The sequence below is a fragment of the Catharus ustulatus genome, unplaced genomic scaffold, assembly GCF_009819885.2.
Source record: "Catharus ustulatus isolate bCatUst1 unplaced genomic scaffold, bCatUst1.pri.v2 scaffold_86_arrow_ctg1, whole genome shotgun sequence".
NCBI lineage: Eukaryota > Metazoa > Chordata > Aves > Passeriformes > Turdidae > Catharus > Catharus ustulatus.
This window is the reverse complement of record NW_024879551.1, coordinates 19,212-40,344: the sequence shown is the minus strand read 5'-3', so window position 1 is coordinate 40,344 and position 21,133 is coordinate 19,212. Positions and strand designations below refer to the sequence as shown.

The 21,133-nt window shown below is 52.6% G+C and overlaps 1 protein-coding gene across 1 annotated transcript in view; it reads right to left on the bottom strand.

Moving 5' to 3' along the window:
* The window catches only part of LOC117011543 (filamin-A-like), a gene marked incomplete at its 5' end in the record, with an annotated part of 73,047 nt that overhangs the window by 35,062 nt on the left and 16,852 nt on the right, over positions 1–21,133 (bottom strand). Inside the window, 16 exons of the mRNA XM_033086969.1 lie at positions 114–254; positions 2,050–2,152; positions 3,019–3,266; positions 4,650–4,673; positions 5,030–5,219; positions 8,482–8,638; positions 8,714–8,837; positions 10,216–10,386; positions 11,278–11,438; positions 13,079–13,241; positions 13,824–13,997; positions 14,993–15,599; positions 16,135–16,397; positions 17,264–17,381; positions 19,212–19,381; positions 20,130–20,220. Of these exons, the coding sequence (XP_032942860.1) occupies positions 114–254; positions 2,050–2,152; positions 3,019–3,266; positions 4,650–4,673; positions 5,030–5,219; positions 8,482–8,638; positions 8,714–8,837; positions 10,216–10,386; positions 11,278–11,438; positions 13,079–13,241; positions 13,824–13,997; positions 14,993–15,599; positions 16,135–16,397; positions 17,264–17,381; positions 19,212–19,381; positions 20,130–20,220 (2,905 nt within the window). The remainder of the gene's footprint in view (positions 1–113; positions 255–2,049; positions 2,153–3,018; positions 3,267–4,649; positions 4,674–5,029; positions 5,220–8,481; positions 8,639–8,713; positions 8,838–10,215; positions 10,387–11,277; positions 11,439–13,078; positions 13,242–13,823; positions 13,998–14,992; positions 15,600–16,134; positions 16,398–17,263; positions 17,382–19,211; positions 19,382–20,129; positions 20,221–21,133) is intronic.

Sequence of the window (21,133 nt, the reverse complement as noted above, 5' to 3'; positions counted from 1 at the left end):
CCCTATAGAATACCAGGTATATGTATGTTGTCACAGCGGATGTCCATCTCGTGCAGCCACACCCCAGACCCCATAAATCCCCTATAGAATCCCCTATAGAATCCCCTATATACCTGGTATATGTATATTGTCACACCGGATGTCCATCTCGTGCAGCCCGGCCTCGCTGGGCGCGAACCTGACGGTGACGGTGCCGTCCTTGTTGTCCGTGATGTCCGGGGTGGCCACCTTGCCCGAGGGCATCCGCACCTCACCTGGGGACACAAGGGACAGAGGGGACACAGGGGACACAGGGGACACAGGGGACACAGGGGACAGGGGTCAGCACACATGGGCACACCTGGGGACAGCTGGGGACACACCTGGGGACACCTAGGGACAGCTGGGACACACCTAGAGACACCTGGGGACACCTGGGACAGCTGGAGGGGCTGGGGACACCTGAGACACCTGGGGATTGTCATGGTCACCTTGCCTGAGGGCATCCGCACCTCACCTGGGGACAGGGGACACAGGGGTCACCTTGGGACACCTGGGACACACCTAGAGACACCTGGGACACCTGGAGGGGCTGGGGACACCTGGGGTTTGTCATGGCCACCTTGCCTGAGGGCATCCGCACCTCACCTGGGGACAGGGGACACAGGGGACACAGGGGACAGGGGTCAGCACACATGGGCACACCTGGGGACACCTGGGACACACCTAGAGACACCTGGGGACACCTGGAGGACAGCTGGGACAGCTGGGGACAGCTGGGGATTGTCATGGCCACCTTGCCTGAGGGCATCCGCACCTCACCTGGGGACAGGGGACAGCACACCTGGGGACACATCTGGGACACATCTGGGACACCTGGAGGGGCTGAGGACACCTGGGGACAGCTGGGGACACCTGGAGGGGCTGGGGACACCTGGGGATTGTCATGGCCACCTTGCCCGAGGGCATCCGCACCTCACCTGGGGACAGGGGACACAGGGGACAGGGGTCAGCACACCTGGGGACAGCTGGAGGGGCTGGGGACACCTGGGCACACCTGAGGACACTCAAGAGGTTTTTTGGGTTGATTTTGGGGGATTTTGGGCTGATTTTGGGGCTGATTTTGAGCTGGTTTGGAGCTGATTTAGGGGGATTTGGGGCTAATTTGGGGCTGATTTCAGAGTTGATTTTGGAGGATTTGGGGCTGATTTTGGGTTGTTTTCAGGGCTGGTTTGGAGCTGATTTTGAGGTGGTTTTGGGGTGATTTGGGGCTGATTTTGGGGCTGATTTGGGTTGATTTCGGGGCTGATTTTTCAGCTGATCTAGCTATATTTTTATGCCAATTTTGCAGCATTTTTGTGCCAATTTTGCAGCATTTTTGCGTCAATTTTGCAGCAATTTTGTGTCAATTTTGCAGCATTTTTGCCCCAATTTTACAGCACTTTTGCCCTGATTTTTCTGTATTTTTGCCCCAATTTTGCAGCATATTTATGTCAATTTACAGCATTTTTATGCCAATTTACAGCATTTTTGCCCCAATTTTGCAGAACTTTTGTGCCAATTTTGCAGCATTTTTGACCCATTTTTGCCCCAATTTTGCAGCATTTTTGTGCCAATTGTACAGCATTTTTGTGCTGATTTTGCAGCATTTTTATGCCAATTTTGCAGCATTTTTGTGCCATTTTTGCACCATTTTTGCAGTATTTTTATGCCAATTTTGCAGCATTTTTGTGCCAATTTTGCAGCATTTTTGACCCATTTTTGCACCATTTTTGCAGTATTTTTCTGCCAATTTTGCAGCATTTTTGTACCAATTTTACAGCATTTTTGTGCCAATTTTGCAGCATTTTAATGCTCATTTACAGCATTTTTGCCCCGATTTTGCAGAACTTTTATGCCAATTTTGCAGTATTTGTGCCCCGTTTTTGCACCATTTTTGCCCCATTTTTACACCATTTTTGACGCCGTTTCCACAGCACTTTGGCCCCAACTCTCTGTAATTCTGGAGCCCGTTTGGGGCTGTTCTGGGGCTCTCCCCCCGCCCCCCAAACCCCCCCTGTGCCCCCTCACCTGTGATCTCCCCCTTTTTGATGGTGAAGGGGATGACGAGGTCGAAGGGCCGCAGCCCGGCCATGTCCAGCCCGTTCACCCCCAGCAGCGCTCGCTCCGTGGCCTGGGGGGCACCGAGGGTCAGGGCACCCCAAAAACCCCCCTGGGCACTTTGCCCAAATTTCTCCTCATATTCCATCATTTCCCCCCAAAATCCTCCATAAATCCCATTTTTCCCCTCAATAAATCCCATTTCCCCCCAATAATTTCCATTTTTATCCCAATAAATCCCATTTTTACTCCAATAAATCCCATTTTCCCCCAATAATTCCCATTTTTATCGCAGTAATTCCCAATTTACCCCAATAAATTCTGGTTTTACCCCCATAAATCCCATTTTACTCCAATAATTCCCATTTTACCCCCATAAATCCCATTTTTACTCCAATAAATCCCATTTTCCCCCAATAATTTCCATTTTTATCCCAATAAATCCCATTTTACCCCAATAAATCCCATTTTCCCCCAATAATTCCCATTTTTATCGCACTAATTCCCATTTTCTCCCCGTTTTTCCCCATTTCCTCCCCGTTTTCACTCACCATGACCTGGAAGGGGCTGTTGGGGATGTGCTCCCCCCAAATCTCACACAGATCTTGAATTTCCCCAATAATTCCCATTTTTACCCCAATAATTCCCATTTTCTCCCCATTTTCAGCCCATTGTCACTCACAATGACCTGGAAGGGGTTGTTGGGGATGTGCTCCCCCAATAATTCCCATTTTTACCCCAACAAATCCCATTTTTATCCCAATAATTCCCATTTCTCCCCATTTTTACCCCAATTTTGACTCACCATGACCTGGAAGGGGCTGTTGGGGATGTGCTCCCCCAATAATTCCCATTTTTACCCCAATAATTCCCATTTTTACCCCATTTTTACCCCAATAATTCCCATTTCTCCCCATTTTTACCCCAATTTTGACTCACCATGACCTGGAAGGGGCTGTTGGGGATGTGCTCCCCCCCGAACCTCACGCAGATCACGTATTTCCCGGGCTGGGGGGCCGTGTAGAAGATGTCGAAGGTGCCGTCGGGGTTCTCCACCACGTCCACGTCCACCTCGGAGCCGTCGGGCGTGCACACCGAGCACGTCACCTTGCCCTTGCCCGCGGCCTTGGCGTCCACCGTGATCAGGGTCTGCTCACCCAGCTGGATCGTGGGGCCCAGGCCTGGTCCTAAAGGAAATTGGGGTCAGGATCCTCAAAAAAGGGCAAGGAAACCCAAAACATGGCCAGGAAACCCAAAATGGGGCAAGGAAACCCAAAAATGGGGCAAGGAAACCCAAAATGGGGTCACCATGATCAGGGTCTGCTGGACCAGCTGGATCGTGGGGCCCAGGCCTGGTCCTAAAGGAGCTGGGGGTCAGGAATGGAGCCAAGGACCCCAAAAATTCCCAAAAAGGGGCAAGAAAACCCAAAATGGGACCAGGAAACCCAAAATGGGGACAGGGATGCCAAAATGGATCCATTGGGGCCCACTGTGATCAGGATCTGCTGGCCCAGCTGGATCGTGGGGCCCAGGCCTGGTCCTAAAGGAAATTGGGCAAGGAAACCCAAAATGGGGCCAGGAAACCCAAAATGGGACCAGGAAACCCAAAATGGATCCATTGGGGCCACCATGATCAGGGTCTGCTGGCCCAGCTGGATCGTGGGGCCCAGGCCTGGTCCTACAGGAAATTGGGGTCAGGAAAACCAAAAATGGGTCAAGGAAATCCAACATGGGGACAGGAATCCCAGAATGGATCCATTGGGGCCAAAACGTGGCCAGGAAACCCAAAATGGGACCACCATGATCAGGGTCTGCTGGCCCAGCTGGATCGTGGGGCCCAGGCCTGGTCCTAAAGGAAATCGGGGTCAGGAAACCCAAAAATGGGGCCAGGAAACCCAAAATAGGGACAGGAAACCCAAAATGGGGCCAGGAAACCCATCATTAATTAAATTTGGGGCTCCTTCATTATGAATTTTTGGGGTGTCCCATCATTAACTAAGTTTGGAGCTCCCTTATCAATAATTTGGGGGTCTCCAATCATTAATTGAGTTTAGGGTCCCCATCATTAATTCTGGGGGGTCCCCACCATTAATTATATTTGGAGCTCCCTCATTATTAATTTTGGGGATCTATCATCATTAATTGAGTTTGGGGCTCCCTCATTATAAATTTTGGGGTGTCCCTCATCATTAATTAAATTTGGGGCTCCCTCATTATTAATTTTAGGGTTGTCCCCATCATTAATTGAGTTTGGGGCTCCCTCAATAATAATTTTAGAGGGGTCTCCATCATTAATTGAGTTTGGGGCTCCTTCATTATTAATTTTGGGGGTGTCCCCTCATTAATTGAGTTTGGGACTCCCTCATTATTAATTTTAGGGGGGTCTCCCCTCTTCACCTTTTGTCCCTCCCAGCCCAAACCCCCTCCCAGCGCAGCCCAAACCCCCTCCCCAATTTCCCCCCCCCCCCCATGCTGGGCAGTTTTTGGGGTGCTGGGGGGGGTCTCGTTTTTGGGGTGCACGGGGGGGGTCCAGGCCATGCTCCCCCCCCCAAACCAAGCCGTGCTCTTACCTAAGCCGTGACCTCCGATGGAAACTACAGCGTGGGGGGGTGGGCGTGGGGGGGTGGGCGTGGGGTGGGGTGGGCAGAGAAGCAAGAAATCCAGTGAGACACAGCCGTGAGACCCCCAAAACCCCTCCAAACCCCCCAAAAAATCCCCCAAAACACCTCCCCAAAATAATCCCCCCTCGGTGCAGCCGTGCCCCTTTCCCCGTGGCTTGTGCCCCCCCCATTCCTGAGGGGGTTTGCGCGGTGGTTTCTCCCACTCCTCAGGTGGTATCCCCCATTTTAGGGGGGGGGGGGGGTTCCCCTGTTATTTTTAGCGTGTTTTTTCCCATTTTTGGCGTGTTTTCTCCCGATTTTGGGGGGTTTTCCCCCGTTTTGGGGCTCACCGGTGACCGTGCACTTGCTGGCGTCGCCGGTGGGCACGGCCCGGATGCGATAAGGGGAATAAGGGATTTCATCCCCCCCGTATTTGATGAGGATTGTGTAGCGCCCGGTCATGTCCGGCACATAGGACACGGTGTAGGTGCCGTCCTGGTTGTCCCGGATCGAGGCTTTCTTGGGCTTCCCCTCGGGATCCTGAGGGGAAAAAACAGGAATTTCGTCCGTTGGTGAGGTGAGAATGGGAATTTGGGTGGGTTTTGGGGTGTGGGGTTGGATTTTAGGGCTGGGAAAAAGGATCCCAGAGCTCCCAGTGGATTCGGGTCAAGCTCCCTTGGGTTTTCCCTCAGCATCCTGAGGGGAAAAGTTTTTCCCTGAGGGGAGAAAGTGGGAATTTTGGCAGCTGGTGAGGTGAGAATGGAAATTTTGATGGTTGAGAGGTGGAGAAGTGGGAATTTGGGCACTTTTGGGGTGTGGAATTGGATTTTAGGGCTGGGAAAAAGGATCCCAGAGCTCCTGGGTTTGGGCTCAAGCTCCCTTGGGTTTCCCCTCAGCACCCTGAGCAGATAAGTTTTTTCCTGAGGGGAGAAAGTGGGAATTTTGGCAACTGGTGAGGTGAGAAGAGGAATTTGGGCAGTTTTGGGGTGTGGGGTTGGATTTTAGGGCTGGGAAAAAGGATCCCAGAGCTCCCAGTGGGTTTGGGGTCAAGCTCGCTTGGGCTTCCCCTCAGCATCCTGAGGGGAAAAGTTTTTCCCTGAGGGGAGAAAGTGTGGATTTTGTCAGCTGGTGCAGTGAGAATGGGAATTTTAATGGTTGAGAGGTGGAGAAGTGGGAATTTGGGCACTTTTAGAGTGTGGAATTGGATTTTAGGGCTGGGGAAAAGGATCCCAGAGCTGCTGATTGGGCTCAAGCTCCCTTGGGTTTCACTTGGAGATCCTGAGGGGAAAAGTTTTTCCCTGAGGGGAAAAAGTGGGAATTTTGGCACCGGGTGAGGTGAGAAGAGGAATTTGGGTGGGTTTTGGGGTGTGGAATTGGATTTTAGGGCTGGGAAAAAGGATCCCAAAGCTCCCAGTGGGTTTGGGGTCAAGCTCCCTTGGGCTTCCCCTCAGCATCCTGAGGGGAAAAGTTTTTTCCTGAGGGGAAAAAGTGGGAATTTTGGCAGCTGGTGAGGTGAGAATGGAAATTTTGATGGTTGAGAGGTGGAGAAGTGGGAATTTGGGCACTTTTGGGATGTGGAATTGGATTTTAGGGCTGGGAAAAAGGATCCCAGAGCTGCTGATAATGCTCAAGCTCCCTTGGGTTTCACTTGGAGATCCTGAGGGGAAAAGTTTTTCCCTGAGGGGAGAAAGTGGGAATTTTGCCCATTGGTGAGGTGAGAATGGGAATTTTGGGTGGGTGAGTGGTGGAAAAACGGAAATTGGGCAATTTGGGGGTGTGGAATTGAATTTTAGGGCCAAGAAAAAGGATCTGGGCAACTCCTTGAGCTCCCACTGGATTTGGGGTCAAGCTCCCTTGGGTTTCCTCTCAGCATCCTGAGGGGAAAAGTTTTTTCATGAGGGGAAAAAGTGGGGATTTTGGCAACTGGTGCAGTGAGAATGGGAATTTTAATGGTTGAGAGGTGGAAAAATGGGAATTTGGGCACTTTTGGGGTGTGGGGTTGGATTTTACAGCGGGGAAAAAGGATCCTAAAGCTCCCAAGTGGGTTTGGGGTCAAGCTCCCTTGGGTTTCCCTTGGAGATCCTGAGGGGTAAAGTTTTTTCCTGAGGGGAAAACGTGGGAATTTTGGCAGCTGGTGAGGTGAGAATGGCAATTTGGGTGGGTTTTGGGCTGTGGGATTGGATTTTAGGGCTGGGAAAAAGGATCCCAAAGCTCCCAGTGGGTTTGGGGTCAAGCTCCCTTGGGTTTTTCCTCAGGATCCTGAGGGAAAAGTTTTTCCCTGAGGGGAGAAAGTGGGAATTTTGTCAGCTGGTGCAGTGAGAATGGGAATTTTAATGGTTGAGAGGTGGAGAAGTGGAAATTTGGGCACTTTTGGGGTGTGGAGTTGGATTTTAGGACTGTGAAAAAGGATCTCAGAGCTGCTGGTTGGGCTCAAGCTCCCTTGGGTTTCACTTGGAGATCCTGACGGGAAAAGTTTTTCCCTGAGGGGAGAAAGTGGGAATTTTGGCAGCTGGCGAGGTGAGAATGGGAATTTGGGTAGGTGAGTGGTGGAAAAATGGAAATTTGGGCAATTTGGGGGTGTGGAATTGAATTTTAGGGCCTGGAAAAAGGATCTGGGCAACTCCTTAAGCTCCCAGTGGATTTGGGGTCAAGCTCCCTTGGGCTTCCCCTCAGAATCCTGAGGGAAAAGTTTTTACCTGAGGGGAAAAAGTGGGAATTTTGGCAACTGGTGAGGTAGAAATGTGTGAAGTTGAGGGGTAAAATGGGATTTAGTGGATGTGGGGTGGGTTTGGGGTGACAAAACTGAATTAGGGATTATGGGGTGAGGTTGCGGAGGAAAAAAATGGGATTTAAGGAATTTGGAGGGGTTGGGGAGAAATAAAAAGGAATTAGGGAATATGGGGTAGGGCTTGGGGAGAAAAAAAAGGGGATTTAGGGGATGTGGGGTGGGGAGAAAAAAATAGGATTTAAGGAATATAGGGTGGGGTTGAGGGGGGAAAACATGGGAATTAGGGAATGTGGGATGAGGTTGGAGGAAAAAATAGGATTTAAGGAATAATGAGGTGGGGTTGAGAGGAAAAACGTTGGAATTAGGGAATGTGGGGTGAGGTTGCGGAGAAAAAAATAGGATTTAGGGAATATAGGGTGAGGTGAGAGGAAAAACATGGGAATGAGGGAATGGGGCTGAAGAGAAAAAAAATGGATTTAAGGGATATAGGGTGAGGTTGAGGGGGGAAAATATGGGAATGAGGGAATGTGGGGTGGGGTTGCGGAGAAAAAAATAGGATTTAAGGAATATAGGGTGGGGTTGAGAGGAAAAACATGGGAATTAAGGAATGTGGGGTGGGGCTGGGGAGAAAAAAAATGGATTTAAGGGATATAGGGTGAGGCTGAGAGGAACAACATGGGAATGAGGGAATAGGATTTAAGGGAATAGAGGGTAGGGTTTGGGGAGAAAAAAATAGGATTTAAGGAATATAGGGTGAGGTTGGGGAGGAAAAATGAGATTTAAGGAATATAGGGTGAGGTTGAGGCGGGAAAACATGGGATTTAAGGAATGTGGGATGGGGCTGGGGAGTTAAAAATGGGATTTAAGGAGGGTGAGATGGGATTGGGGAGTTAAAAATGGAATTTAGGAGATGTGTGATGAGCAGGAGGCACAAAACCACCACCTCCATCACCAACCACCCCCTAAACCCCCAACCGAGCACCGACACCAAAACCCTCCAACCCTTCCCACCCCCCCCAAACCCCCCAAACCCCATCCCCAAACCCCCTCAAAGCCCCCAAACCCCCTCAGCACCGTGATCTGCACGGCCAGCAGCCCCTCGCCGGCGTCCTTGGCGTCGATGGTGAACTCCACGGGCAGGCTGGCCGGCACCCCCGTGGTGTTGAGCCCGGGGCCGCTCGCCCGCACCTTGCTGGCATCGTGGGTGGGCAGAGCCTTCACCTTGAAGGGGCTGAGGGAGGGAGATGGGGGTCAGCAGACCCCAAAACCCCCCCAGGGGTCACCCCTCAGTGTCCCCCACACCGACCTGCGGGGCACCTCGTGGTCGCCGTAGCGCACGGAGATGCTGTAGGGCCCCTCGCGGGACGGCACGTAGGAGACGCGCTGAGTGCCGTCGCCGTTGTCCGCGATGTCCACGGGCTCCAGGATTCCTGGGGGGCAGTGGGGATGGTCAGGGGGGTGTGAGGGGCGTTTGAGGGGGGAGTGGGGATGGTCAGAGGGGTGTGAGGGGGGTTTGGGGGGGTTTGAGTGGGTCTCGGGGAAATTGGGGCTTGTCAAGGGGGTCTGAGAAGGGATTGGGGTTTGTCAGGGGGCTCTGGGGCTTGTCAGGGGGGTTTGGGGGGGTTTGAGGGAGATATTGGGGTTTGTTAGCGGGGTCAGGGGGGTTTGAGGGGGGAATTTGGGTTTGTCAGGGGGGTCTGAGGGGGTTTCAGGGGTTTGAGGGGGGATTGGGGTTTGTCAGGGGGGTTTGAGGGGGGATTGAGGATGGCTCAGGGGGTTTTGAGGGGGTTTGGTGGGGGATTGGGGATGGTCAGGGGGGTTTGAGGGGTTTGAGGGGGGATTGAGGATGGGTCGGGGGGTCTGAGGGGGGGTCTGAGGGGGAATTGGGGTTTGTCAGGGGGGTCTGAGAGGGGTTTGAGGCTTGTCAGGGGGCTCTGGGGTTTGTCAAGGGGGTCTGAGAGGGGATTTGGGGTTTGTCAGGGGGGTCTGAGGGGGAATTGGGGTTTGTCAGGGGGGGTCTGGGGTTTGTCAGGGGGGTCTGGGGTTTGTCAAGGGAGTCTCAGGGGGTTTGTTGGGGGGTCTGAGAGGGGAATTGGGGTTTGAGGGGGTTTGGGGGGGGTTGGGGAAGGTCAGGGGGTCTGAGGGGGGAATTGGGGTTTGTCAAGGGGGGTCTGGGGTTTGTCAGGGGGACTTGAGGGGGTTTGAGGGAGGAATTGGGGTTTGTCAGGGGGGAATTGGGGCTTGTCAGGGGGGTCTGGGGTTTGTCAAGGGGGTCTCAGGGGGTTTGTTGGGGGGTCTGAGGGGGCAATTGGGGTTTGTCAGGGGGGTCTGAGGGGGGGGTTGGGGTTTGTCAGGGGGTCTGGGGCTTGTCAGGGGGGTTTGGGGGGGGGTCTGAGGATGGTCAGGGGGGTCTGAGGGGGGATTGGGGTTTGTCAGGGGGGTCTGAGGGGGGACTTCGGGTCTGAGGGGGGAATTTGGGTTTGTCAGGGGGGTCTGAGGGGGGAATTTGGGTTTGTCAGGGGGATTTGAGGGGGGTTTGGGGTTTGTCAGGGGTGTCTGAGGTTTGTCAGGGAGGTCTGAGAGAGGTTTGGGGTTTGTCAGGGGGGTCTGTGAAGGGGGATTGGAGTTTGTCAGGGGGATCTGGGGAGGTTTGAGGGTGTCTGAGTGGGATATTCAGATTTGTCAGGGGGAAAACTGAGGAACACCAAACTGGATCCCCAAATCCCACAAAACCTCCTCCAAAACCCCCCCAAATCCCACAAAACCTCCTAAAAATCCCCCCACATTCCCCAAACCCCCCCTGCTGACCTTTGGGGCCCTGCACTTTGACGTCGAGCGGGGCCACGCCGGCCTTGGACGTGTCCACGGTGAAGCTCTGGGGGACGTTGGCGCGGACGTGGCCGGGGGTGAGGCCGGGACCCCCGCAGGACACGCGGGAGGCGTCAACCACGTCCGACACCGGCACCTGGAACGGGCTCCCTGCGGGGGAAAATGGGATTTAGGGAAATTCCAAAAAAAATCCCCAAAAAATCAGCAAAAAAATCCCTCTAAAATCATCAAAATATCACCAACAGATTCCCAAAAATCATTAAAAAATCACCAAAACATCACTAAAAAAATCCTCAAAAATCCCTAAAAATTCTCTAAAAATCCCCCAAAAATTCCAAAAAAATTCCAAAAAAATTCCAAAAAAATCCCCAAAATAATCCCCCAAAATCCCCGCAAAAGTTCCAAAAAAAATTCCCCAAAAATCCCCAAAAAATTCCCAAAAAATCAACAACTCCCCAAAAATCCACCCTAAATCCCCCAAAATTCCCCAAAAAATCTCAAAAAAATTCCCCAAAAATCTCAAAAAAATAAACAAAAATTCCCAAAAATTCCCCAAAAAATCCCCCCAAATTAAAAAAAAAACTCCGAACAGTCCCCAAAAATCATGAAAATATCTCAAGAAATCCCCAAAAAATTCCCCAAAAAATCCCCAAAAAATAAAAAAAATTCCCAAAAAATCACCAAAATATCTCCAAAAATCTTTAAAAAATCCCCCCAAAATTCCAAAAAAATCCCCCAAAAATCTCCAAAAATTCCCCAAAAATCATGAAAAAATCATCAAAAATTCCCCCAAAATCCCCAAAAAAATTCCCAAAAAATCAACAACAATTCCCAAAAAATCCACCCTAAATCCCCCAAAATTCCCAAAAAAACTCCAAAAAATTTCCCAAAAGTCATGAAAAAATCTAAAAAAAAATCTCCAAAAAATTCCCAAAAATCCCAAAAAATCACCAAAATGTCTCCAAAAATCTTTAAAAATTCCTAAAAAAATCCCAAAATTCCCCAAAATCCCCCAAATCCCCCAAATTCCCCGCAGCTCACCGGGGACCTGGTGGCCGCCGTAGGTGACGTTGAGGCTGTAGGTGCCCGGCTCGTACGGGACGTACTCCACGGAGCAGCTGCCGTCCTTGTTGTCCGTGCACGACATCTTGGCCTCCGAGGGGCCCTCCACGGCCAGCCCCAAACCGCCCGTGCCGGCCCCGCTGCCGGGGGGAAGGGAACGCGGTTGGGAATGAGAAATGGGATTGGGGATGGGATTGGGGAAATGGGGAAATGGGATTGGGAATGGGGATTGGGGAATGGGATTGGGGAAATGGGGTTGGGGAAATGGGATTGGGGAAATGGGATTGGGGATTGGGGATTGGGGATGGGGAAATGGGGAAATGGGATTGGGAATGGGGAAATGGGATTGGGAATGGGATTGGGGATGGGGAAATGGGATTGGGGAATGGGATTGGGGAAATGGGATTGGGAATGGGGAAATGGGATTTGGAATGGGATTGGGGATGGGGAAATGGGATTGGGGATGGGGAATGGGATTGGGGAAATGGGATTGGGGATGGGGAAATGGGATTGGGGATGGGGAAATGGGATTGGGGATGGGGAAATGGGATTGGGGATGGGAAATAGGATTGGGGATGGGGAAATGGGATTGGGGATGGGGAAATGGGATTGGGGATGGGGAAATGGGATTGGGGATGGGAATGGGATTGGGGAAATGGGGTTGGGAAAATGGGTTTGGGAATGGGATTGGGGAATGGGATTGGGAATTGGATTGGGGAATGGGAAATGGGGTTGGGAATGGGGAAATGGGATTGGGGATGGGGAAATGGGATTGGGGATGGGGAAAGGGGAAATGGGATTGGGGATGGGGATTGGAGAAATGGGATTGGGGAATGGGATTGGGGATGGGGAATGGGATTGGGGATGGGGAATGGGATTGGGGAATGGGGAAATGGGATTGGGGAATGGGATTGGGGAATGGGGAAATGGGATTGGGGATGGGGAAATGGGATTGGGGAAATGTGAAATGGGATTGGGAATGGGATTGGGGAATGGGATTGGGGAAATGTGAAATGGGATTGGGGAAATGGGATTGGGGATGGGATTGGGGAATGGGGAAATGGGGTTGGGAATGGGGAAATGGGGTTGGGGAAATGGGATTGGGGAATGGGATTGGGAAAATGGGATTTGGGCGAATGGAATTTGGGGCAAATGGGATTTGGGGCCATGGAGGGGAGGTTTGGAGTCACGGAGACAGGGTTCCCATCAGGAATTTGGGATTCCCATTGGGATTTGGGGATTCCCACAGGGATTTTGATGATTCCCATCAGGATTTTAGGGGTTCTCATCGATACTTGGGGATTCCCATTGGGATTTTGATGGTTCCCATCAGGATTTTGATGATTCCCATTGGGATTTTGATGATTCCCATCAGGAATTTGGGAATCCCATTGTGATTTGGGGATTCCCGTTGGGATTTGGGGATTCCCATTGGGATTTGGGGGATTCCCATCAGGATTTTGATGATTCCCATTGGGATTTTGACAATTCCCATTGGGATTTGGGGATTCCCATTGGAATTTTGATGATTCCCATCAGGATTTTGATGATTCCCATTGTGATTTGGGGATTCCCATCAGGATTTTGAGATTCCCATTGGGAATTGGGGATTCCCATTGGGATTTTGATGATTCCCATTGGGATTTTGACAATTCTCATCAGGATTTTAGGGATTCCCATTGGGATTTTGATGAGTCCCATCAGAATTTGGGGATTCCCATTGGGATTTTGATGATTCCCATCAGGATTTGGGGATTCCCGTTGGGATTTTGGCTCTCACCGGGTCTCCACGGTGAACTTGTTGGGTTGGTTGGTGGTGCCGCTCTGGATGCCGGGGCCGTGCACGCGCACCCGGCTGGGGTCACAGCCCTCGGTGACGGGGACGCGGAACGGGCTCAGCGGCACCGGGGCCCCCCCGTAGGTGACATCCACGGTGTGCAGGCCTGGGGGAGCCCAGCACTCAGAATCCCACACAAAATTCACCAAATCCCACACCAAATCCCTGAAAATCCCACCCAAAATCCACCAAATCCCTCACAAAATCCACCAATTCCCACAACAAAATTACCAAATCCCACCCCAAATTCACCAAATCCCAAACAAAATTCACCAATCCCAACCAAAATTAACAAATCCCTCCCAAAATTGCCAAATCTCACTCAAAATTTACCAATACCCACCCCAAATTTACCAAATGCCACTCAAAGTCCATCAAATCCCACCTAAAATACACCAAATTCTTCAGAATCCCACCCAAAATCCACCAAAATCCCCTAAATCCCCCCCCAAATCTGTTTGAATCCCTCCGAACCCACCAAAAATCCCCCTCAAATCCTCCAAGATTGTCCAAAAATCCCAGAAAATCCTTTAAAAGTCCCCCAAAATTCCCCCAAATTCCTCCAAATCATCCAAAATCCCCCCCAAATATCTCAAAATCCCACAGAATCACCCAAAATCCAACAAAATCCTTTAAAGTCCCCAAAATCTCTGGAAACGCCCCCAAGGCCCGGCAGCGCCGCGCTCACCCTCCTCGTAGGGCGTGTACTCCACGTGGTAGGTGCCGTCACCCCGGTCCTCCACGAAGGTCTCGGTGACGTTTCCGGAGGGGTTGGACACCAGGGCCTTGACGTGGGGCCCGCCGGCCTTGGCCACGGCCCGCGCGTCCACCTCGAACTCCGTGATGGCCTCGCGGAACACGCCTGGGGGGGACGGGGCGGGGTCAGTGGGGGCTTCTTCCAACCCAACTGAACCCAACTCAACTCGAACCAACCCAACTCAACTAATGCAACCAACCCAACCCAACCTAACTCAACCCAACTCATGCCAACCAACCCAACACAAGTCAACTCAACCCAACCCAACTCAATCCAACCCAACTCAACCAAACCCAATTCAACCCAACTCAAGCAACCCAAACTCAACCCAATTCAACCCAACGCAACTCAACTCAACTAATGCAACCAACCCAACCCAACTCAACTCAACCCAACCTAACTCAACCCAACCCAACCCAACACAACTCAACCCAACTCAACTAATGCAACCAACCCAACCCAACCTAACTCAACCCAACTCAACCCAACTCATGCCAACCAACCAACCCAACTCAACCCAACTCATGCCAACCAACCCAACCCAACTCAACCCAACTCATGCCAACCAACCCAACCCAACTAATGCAACTAACACAACCCAACTCAACTCAACTCAACCCAACCCAACTCAACCAAACCCAAATCAACCCAACTAATGCAACCAACCCAACCCAAGTCAACTCAACCCAATCCAACTCAATCCAACCCAACTCAATCCAACCCAACTCAACCAAACCCAACTCAACCAAACCCAACTCAACTCAACCCAACTCAACTCAAGCAACCCAAACTCAACCCAATTCAACCCAACGCAACTCAACTCAACCAAACCCAACTCAACCCAACTAATGCAACCAACCCAACTCAACCCAATTCATCCCAACTCAACCCATCCCAACTCAATTAAGTCAAACTCCCAGCCCAATCCAACTGAACTCAAGACAACTCAACTCATCCCAACTCATCTGAATTCAACCCAACCCAACCCAACTCAACCTAACCCAACTCAACCCATCCCAACCCAATTAAATCAAACTCATCCCAACTCAGCCCAACCCTACCATTCCCAACCCAACCCTTCCACCCCACCCCAAACTCACCCTTCCCCTCCACGCCGGGCCCGTACACCTTGATGCCGGCCGTATCCACGGCCGCCGGCGCCGGCTCCACGCGCACTTTGCTGGGGAAGTGGGGCACGGGCTGCCCGCCGTACTCCACGGTGACGGTGTGCACGCCGGCGCTGCGCGGCGTGTAGGCGATGGTGTAAATGCCGTCGCCGTTATCCTCCACCCTCACCTCCGCCTGCGCCCCGGCTTCCGAGGCGATGCCGATGGTCAGCTCGGCCGTTCCCGCCCGGCTGCAGTCCACCCGGAAGCGCCCCGGCTGCCCGGCCGTGGCCTTCTCCAACCCCGGTCCTTCGCAGGTGACCTTGGAAGGGTCGAACTTCGGCCGGATCGGGGCGCGGAAGGGCGAGCCCGGGATGTGGGTGCCGGCGAAGAGGATGTTGATGTTGTAGTCGCCGGGCTCCGTGGGCAGGTAGGACACCGAGCAGGTGCCGTCGCCGTTGTCCTTGCACTCGATTTTGGCCTCGCAGGGCCCCTCCACGGTCAGGCCCAAACCGCCGGTGCCGGCGCCTTTGGTGTCGATGGTGAATGGGGCTGGAACCCCCGCCAGGCCCCCCTGGAGACCGGGGCCGAAGGCGCGGACCTGGGGGAACGGGAAGGTTGGGTTGGGTTGGGTTGGTTGAGTTGGGTTGGGTTGAGTTGGATTGAACTGGATTGGTTGGATTGGATTGGACTGAGTTGGGATGGATTGAGTTTGGTTGAACTGGGTTGGATTGGTTGGGTTGAATTGAGTTGGGATGGGTTGATTTACATTAGTTGGATTGAGTACGGTTGGGTTGGTTGAGTTGGGTTGGATTGAGTTAGGTTGAGTTGGGTTGAGTTGGGTTGATATGGGTTGGATTGGTTGGGCTAAATTGAGTTGGGTTGGGTTGAGTTGGGTTGGGTTTGGTTGAGTGGAGCTAGGTTGAGTTGGGTTGGGTTGAGTAGGGTTGAGTTAGGTTGGGTTAGGTTGAGTTGCGTTGGGTTGGATTGGTTGGGCTAAATTGCGTTGGGTTGAGTTGACATGGGTTGGGTTGAGTTAGGTTGAGTTGCGTTGGGTTGAGTTGGGTTGGGTTGGGTTGAGTTGGGTTGAGTTGTGTCCCAGGTCCATCACCCACCCCCAACACCCCCGCGCTGACCTTGGAGGGGTCGGTGGGCGGCACCACCTCGACAGGGAAGGGGCTGCCGGGCACGGGGACGCCGTCGTAGGTGACCTCCACGCTGTGGGGGCCCTCGTCGCGCGGCACGAAGCGCACGGCGCTGCTGTCCCCGCCGGCGCCCGGCTCCACCGTGCACGGCACCGGCTTCCGCGCCGGCCCCAGGATCCGCGCGCCCACCTTGCCCTGGCCCCCGGCGCCCTTGGCCTTGACCGTGAACTCCTGGGCCTTGCCCACCTCCAGCTCTGTGGGGCACAGGAACCCAAAGTGGGCACAGGAACCCCAAAATGGGTACAGGAACCCCAGAATGGGCACAGGGAACCCAAAATGGGGACAGGAACCCCAAAATGGGGACAGGGAACCCAAAATGGGGACAGGAACCCCAGAATGGGGACAGGAACCCCAGAATGGGGACAGGAACCCCAAAGTGGGGACAGGAACCCTAAAATGGGGACAGGGAATCCCAGAATGGGGACAGGAACCCCAAAGTGGGCACAGGGAACCCAAAATGGGCACAGGAACGCCAAAATGGGGACAGGAACCCCAAAGTGGGCACAGGGAATCCCAGAATGGGCACAGGAACCCCCAAATGGGGACAGGAACCCCAGAATGGGCACGGGGAACCCCAAAATGGGCAGAGAGAACCCAAAGTGGGCACAGGAACCCCAGAATGGGGACAGGAACCCTAAAATGGGGACAGGGAACCCCAGAATGGGGACAGGAACCCCAAAATGGGGACAGGGAACCCCAAAATGGGCACAGGGAACCCCAGAATGGGCACAGGAACCCCAAAGTGGGGACAGGAACCCCGAAATGGGGACAGGAACCCAAAGTGGAGACAGGAACCCCAGAATGGGGACAGGAACCCAAAATGGGGACAGGAACCCCAAAATGGGGACAGGAACCCAAAATGGGCACAGGAACCCCAAAATGGGGACAGGAACCCCAAAATGGGGACAGGAACCCCGGAATGGGGACCGAGAACCCCAAAGTGGGCCCAGGGAACCCCAAAATGGGGACAGGAACCCCAAAATGGGGACAAGGAAGCCCCAAACCCCAGGGTCCCCCCAAATCCCAGTCCCCCCAACCCCAGCCCCCCTGTCCCCCTTACTGTCGTCCAGGCCGGAGATTTTGATCTTGCCCAGGTCCAGGCCGGGGCTGACCCCGACAGTGAAGGGGCTCTTGGGGATGGGGTCCCCCCCGTAGGTCACCGACACCCCCAGATTGCCCTGGGGGGAAAAAGAGGGGTCAGGGGGAGTTCAGGGGGATTTGGGGATCCCCCCTGAGCTGATCCAGGTGGGGTTCAGGGGGTTTGGGGTTCAGGGGGTTTGGGGATCCCCCCTGAGCTGATCCAGGTGGGGTTCAGGGGGTTTGGGGTTCAGGGGGTTTGGGGATCCCCCCTGAGCTGATCCAGGTGGGGTTTGGGGGGAATTTGGGGTTCAGGGGTTTGGGGACCTCCCTCATGACCTGATCCAGGTGGGATCTGCAGGGAATTTGGAGTTTGTGGGTTCAGGAGATTTGGGATCCCCCTGACCTGATCCAGGTGAGGTTTGGGGTTCAGGGGATTTGGGGTTCAGGGGATTTGGGGTTCAGGGGGTTTGGGGACCCCCCTGAGCTGATCCAAGTGAGGTTTGGGGTTCAGGGGATTTGGGGTTCAGGGGATTTGGGACCCCCTGAGCTGATCCAGGTGAGGTTTGGGATTTGGAGTTTCAGGGGCAGTGTTGGGGGAAGGTTTGGGGTTGGTTTTGGGGCTCCTCACCTGTTGCATAGGTGTGTATGTGACCGTGTGGGTTATTTAGGATTATTTAGGATTATTTATGATTATCTATGACATTTTTGGGTCCATACCTGCTGCACAGGTGTATAAGTCACCGTGTGGGTTATTTATGATTATTTATGATATTTTTGGGATAGTTTTGGCTCCTCACCTGTTGCACAGGTGTGTAGGTCACCGTGTGGGTTATTTATGATTATTTATGATTATTTATGGTTATTTATGACTATTTATGATCATTTATGATATTTTTGGTCCCTCACCTGCTGCACAGGTGTATAGGTGACCGTGTGGGTTATTTAGGATTATTTATGATTATCTATGACATTTTTGGGTCCATATCTGCTGCACATGTGTGTAGGTGACCATGTGGGTTATTTATGACTATTTATGATTATTTATGACTATTTAGGATTATTTATTATTATTTATGACATTTCTGGCCCCTCACCTGTTGCACAGGTGTATAAGTCACCGTGTGGGTTATTTATGATTATTTATTATTATTTATGACATTTTTGTGCCCATACCTGTTGCACAGGTGTGTAAGTGACCATGTGGGTAAGTTATGATTATTTATGATTATTTATGACATTTATGGCCCCTCACCTGCTGCACAGGTGTGTATGTGACCGTGTGGGTTATTTATGATTATTTATGATATTTTTGGGTCCATACCTGCTGCACAGGTGTGTAAGTCACCGTGTGGGTGGTTTATGACTATTTATGATTATTTAGGATTATTTTGGGATATTTTTTGGGTTATTCAGGCCCCTCACCTGCTGCACAGGTGTGTAGGTGACCGTGTGGGTTATTTACAATAATTTATGATTATTTATTATTATTTATGATTATTTTGGGGTATTTTTGTGTCCATACCTGCTGCACAGGCGTGTAGATGACCATGTGGGTTATTTATGATTATTTATAATTATTTATGATTATTTTGTGTCCATACCTGCTGCACAGGTGTGTAGGTGACCATGTGGGTTATTTATGATTATTTATGACTATTTATGACTATTTATGACATTTTTGGCCCCTCACCTGCTGCACAGGTGTATAAGTCACCGTGTGGGTTATTTATGATCATTTATGATTATTTATGATTATTTAGGGATGGTTTTGTGTCCATACCTGCTGCACAGGTGTGTATGTGACCGTGTGGGTTATTTATGATTATTTATGACATTTCTGGCCCCTCACCTGCTGCACAGGTGTATAAGTGACCGTGTGGGTTATTTATGATTATTTATGATTATCTATGACATTTTTGGCCCCTCACCTGTTGCACAGGTGTATAAGTCACCGTGTGGGTGCCGTCGTGGTTGTCGGTGACCTGCAGGTCCCTGACGGCCTCGCCCTTGCCCGGCCCGGTCACCTGCACGTCCAGGGCAGCCCTGCCCCCGCCCTTGGTGCTCACCGTGAAGTGGGTGGGCTTGCCCAGCTCCACACCTGGGCACCCAAAACCACAGTCAGACACCCCAGAAATACCAAATTCTGGTTAAATACCCTAAAGATCCACATCAGACACCCCAGAAACACCAAATTCTGATTAAATACCCCCAAAATCCACAGTCAGACACCCCAGAAATACAAAATCCTGGTTAAATACCCCCAAAATCCACATCAGACACCCCAGAAATACCAAATTCTGATTAAATACCCTAAAAATCCACATCAGACACCCCCAAAAATCCCAAATTCTGGTTAAATACCCCAAAAATCCACATCAGACACCCCAGAAATACAAAATCCTCGTTAAATACCCCCAGAATCCCAGTTAGACATCCCCAAAAATCCCAAATTCTGGTTAGATATCTCCAAAAATCCCCATCAGACACCCCCAAAAATCCCAAATCCTATTTAGAAACCCCAAAAATCCCAGTTAGACATTCCCCAAAAATCCCAAATTCTGGTTAGATACCCCCAGAAATCCCAAATTCTGGTTAGAGACCCCCCCAGAAATCCCCATCAGCCACCCCCAAAAATCCCAAATCCTGATTAGAGACTCCCAAAAATCCCAAAATCCCTCCCCAGCCCCCCCCCCCAGGACCCCAAATTCCTCCCCAGACCCCAAAATTCCTCCCCAGGGACCCCCAATTCCCCCCCAGTTCCCCCCCAATTCCCCCCCAGGACCCAAATTCCCACCCAGGACCCCCAAATTCCCCCCCAAATTTCCCCCAATTCCCCCCAGACCCACCGGAGCGGCTCAGGCCGGGCCCCTCGGCCTTGACCTTGCTGGCGTCGTGAGCGGGATCAACCTTCACCCGGATGGGGCTGCTGGGGGTGGCCTGGGGAGGGAAAAAATGGGTCAGAGACCCCCAGAGACCACCCTGAGACCCCCCTGAGACCACCCAGAGACCCCCTGACCATCCAGAGCACCCTGAGACCACCCTGAGATCCACCCTGACCCGGATGGGGCTGCTGGGGGTGGCCTGGGAGGGGAAATAAAGGGGTCAGGGACCCCTGAGACCCCCAAGACCCCCAGGGGATCCCCTGAGACCCCCAGGGACCCCCAAGATCCACCCCAAGACCCCCCTGAGAACCTCCCCGAAGCCCCCAGCCCCACCTGGCCAGCGAACAGCACCATGATGGTGTGCAGCCCCCTGACCCAAATCCTCCTGAAGCCCCCAGCCCCCCCTGAAGCCCCCAGCCCCACCTGGCCTGCGAACAGCACCATGATGGTGTGCAGCCCCCTGACCCAAATCCTCCTGAAGCCCCCAGCCCCCCCTGAAGCCCCCAGCCCCACCTGGCCTGCGAACAGCACCATGATGGTGTGCAGCCCCCTGACCCAAATCCCCCAGACCCCTGTGACTCCCCCAGCCCCCCCTGAAGCCCCCAGCCCCACCTGGCCCGCAAACAGCACCATGATGGTGTGCAGCCCCCTGACCCAAATCCCCCAAACCTCCCTGAACCCCCTGACTCCCCAAGACCCCTGTGACTCCCCCAAACCCCCCGAAGCCCCCAGCCCCTCCTGAAGCCCCCAGCCCCACCTGGCCAACAAGCAGCACCATGATGGTGTGCAGCCCCCTGACCCAAATCCCCTGAATCCCCTAAACTCCTCTGACCCCCCTGAAGCCCCCAGCCCCCCCCCGAAGCCCCCAGCCTCACCTGGCCAGCGAACAGCACCATGATGGTGTGCAGCCCCCTGACCCAAATCCCCTGAATCCCCTAAACTCCTCTGACCCCCCTGAAGCCCCCAGC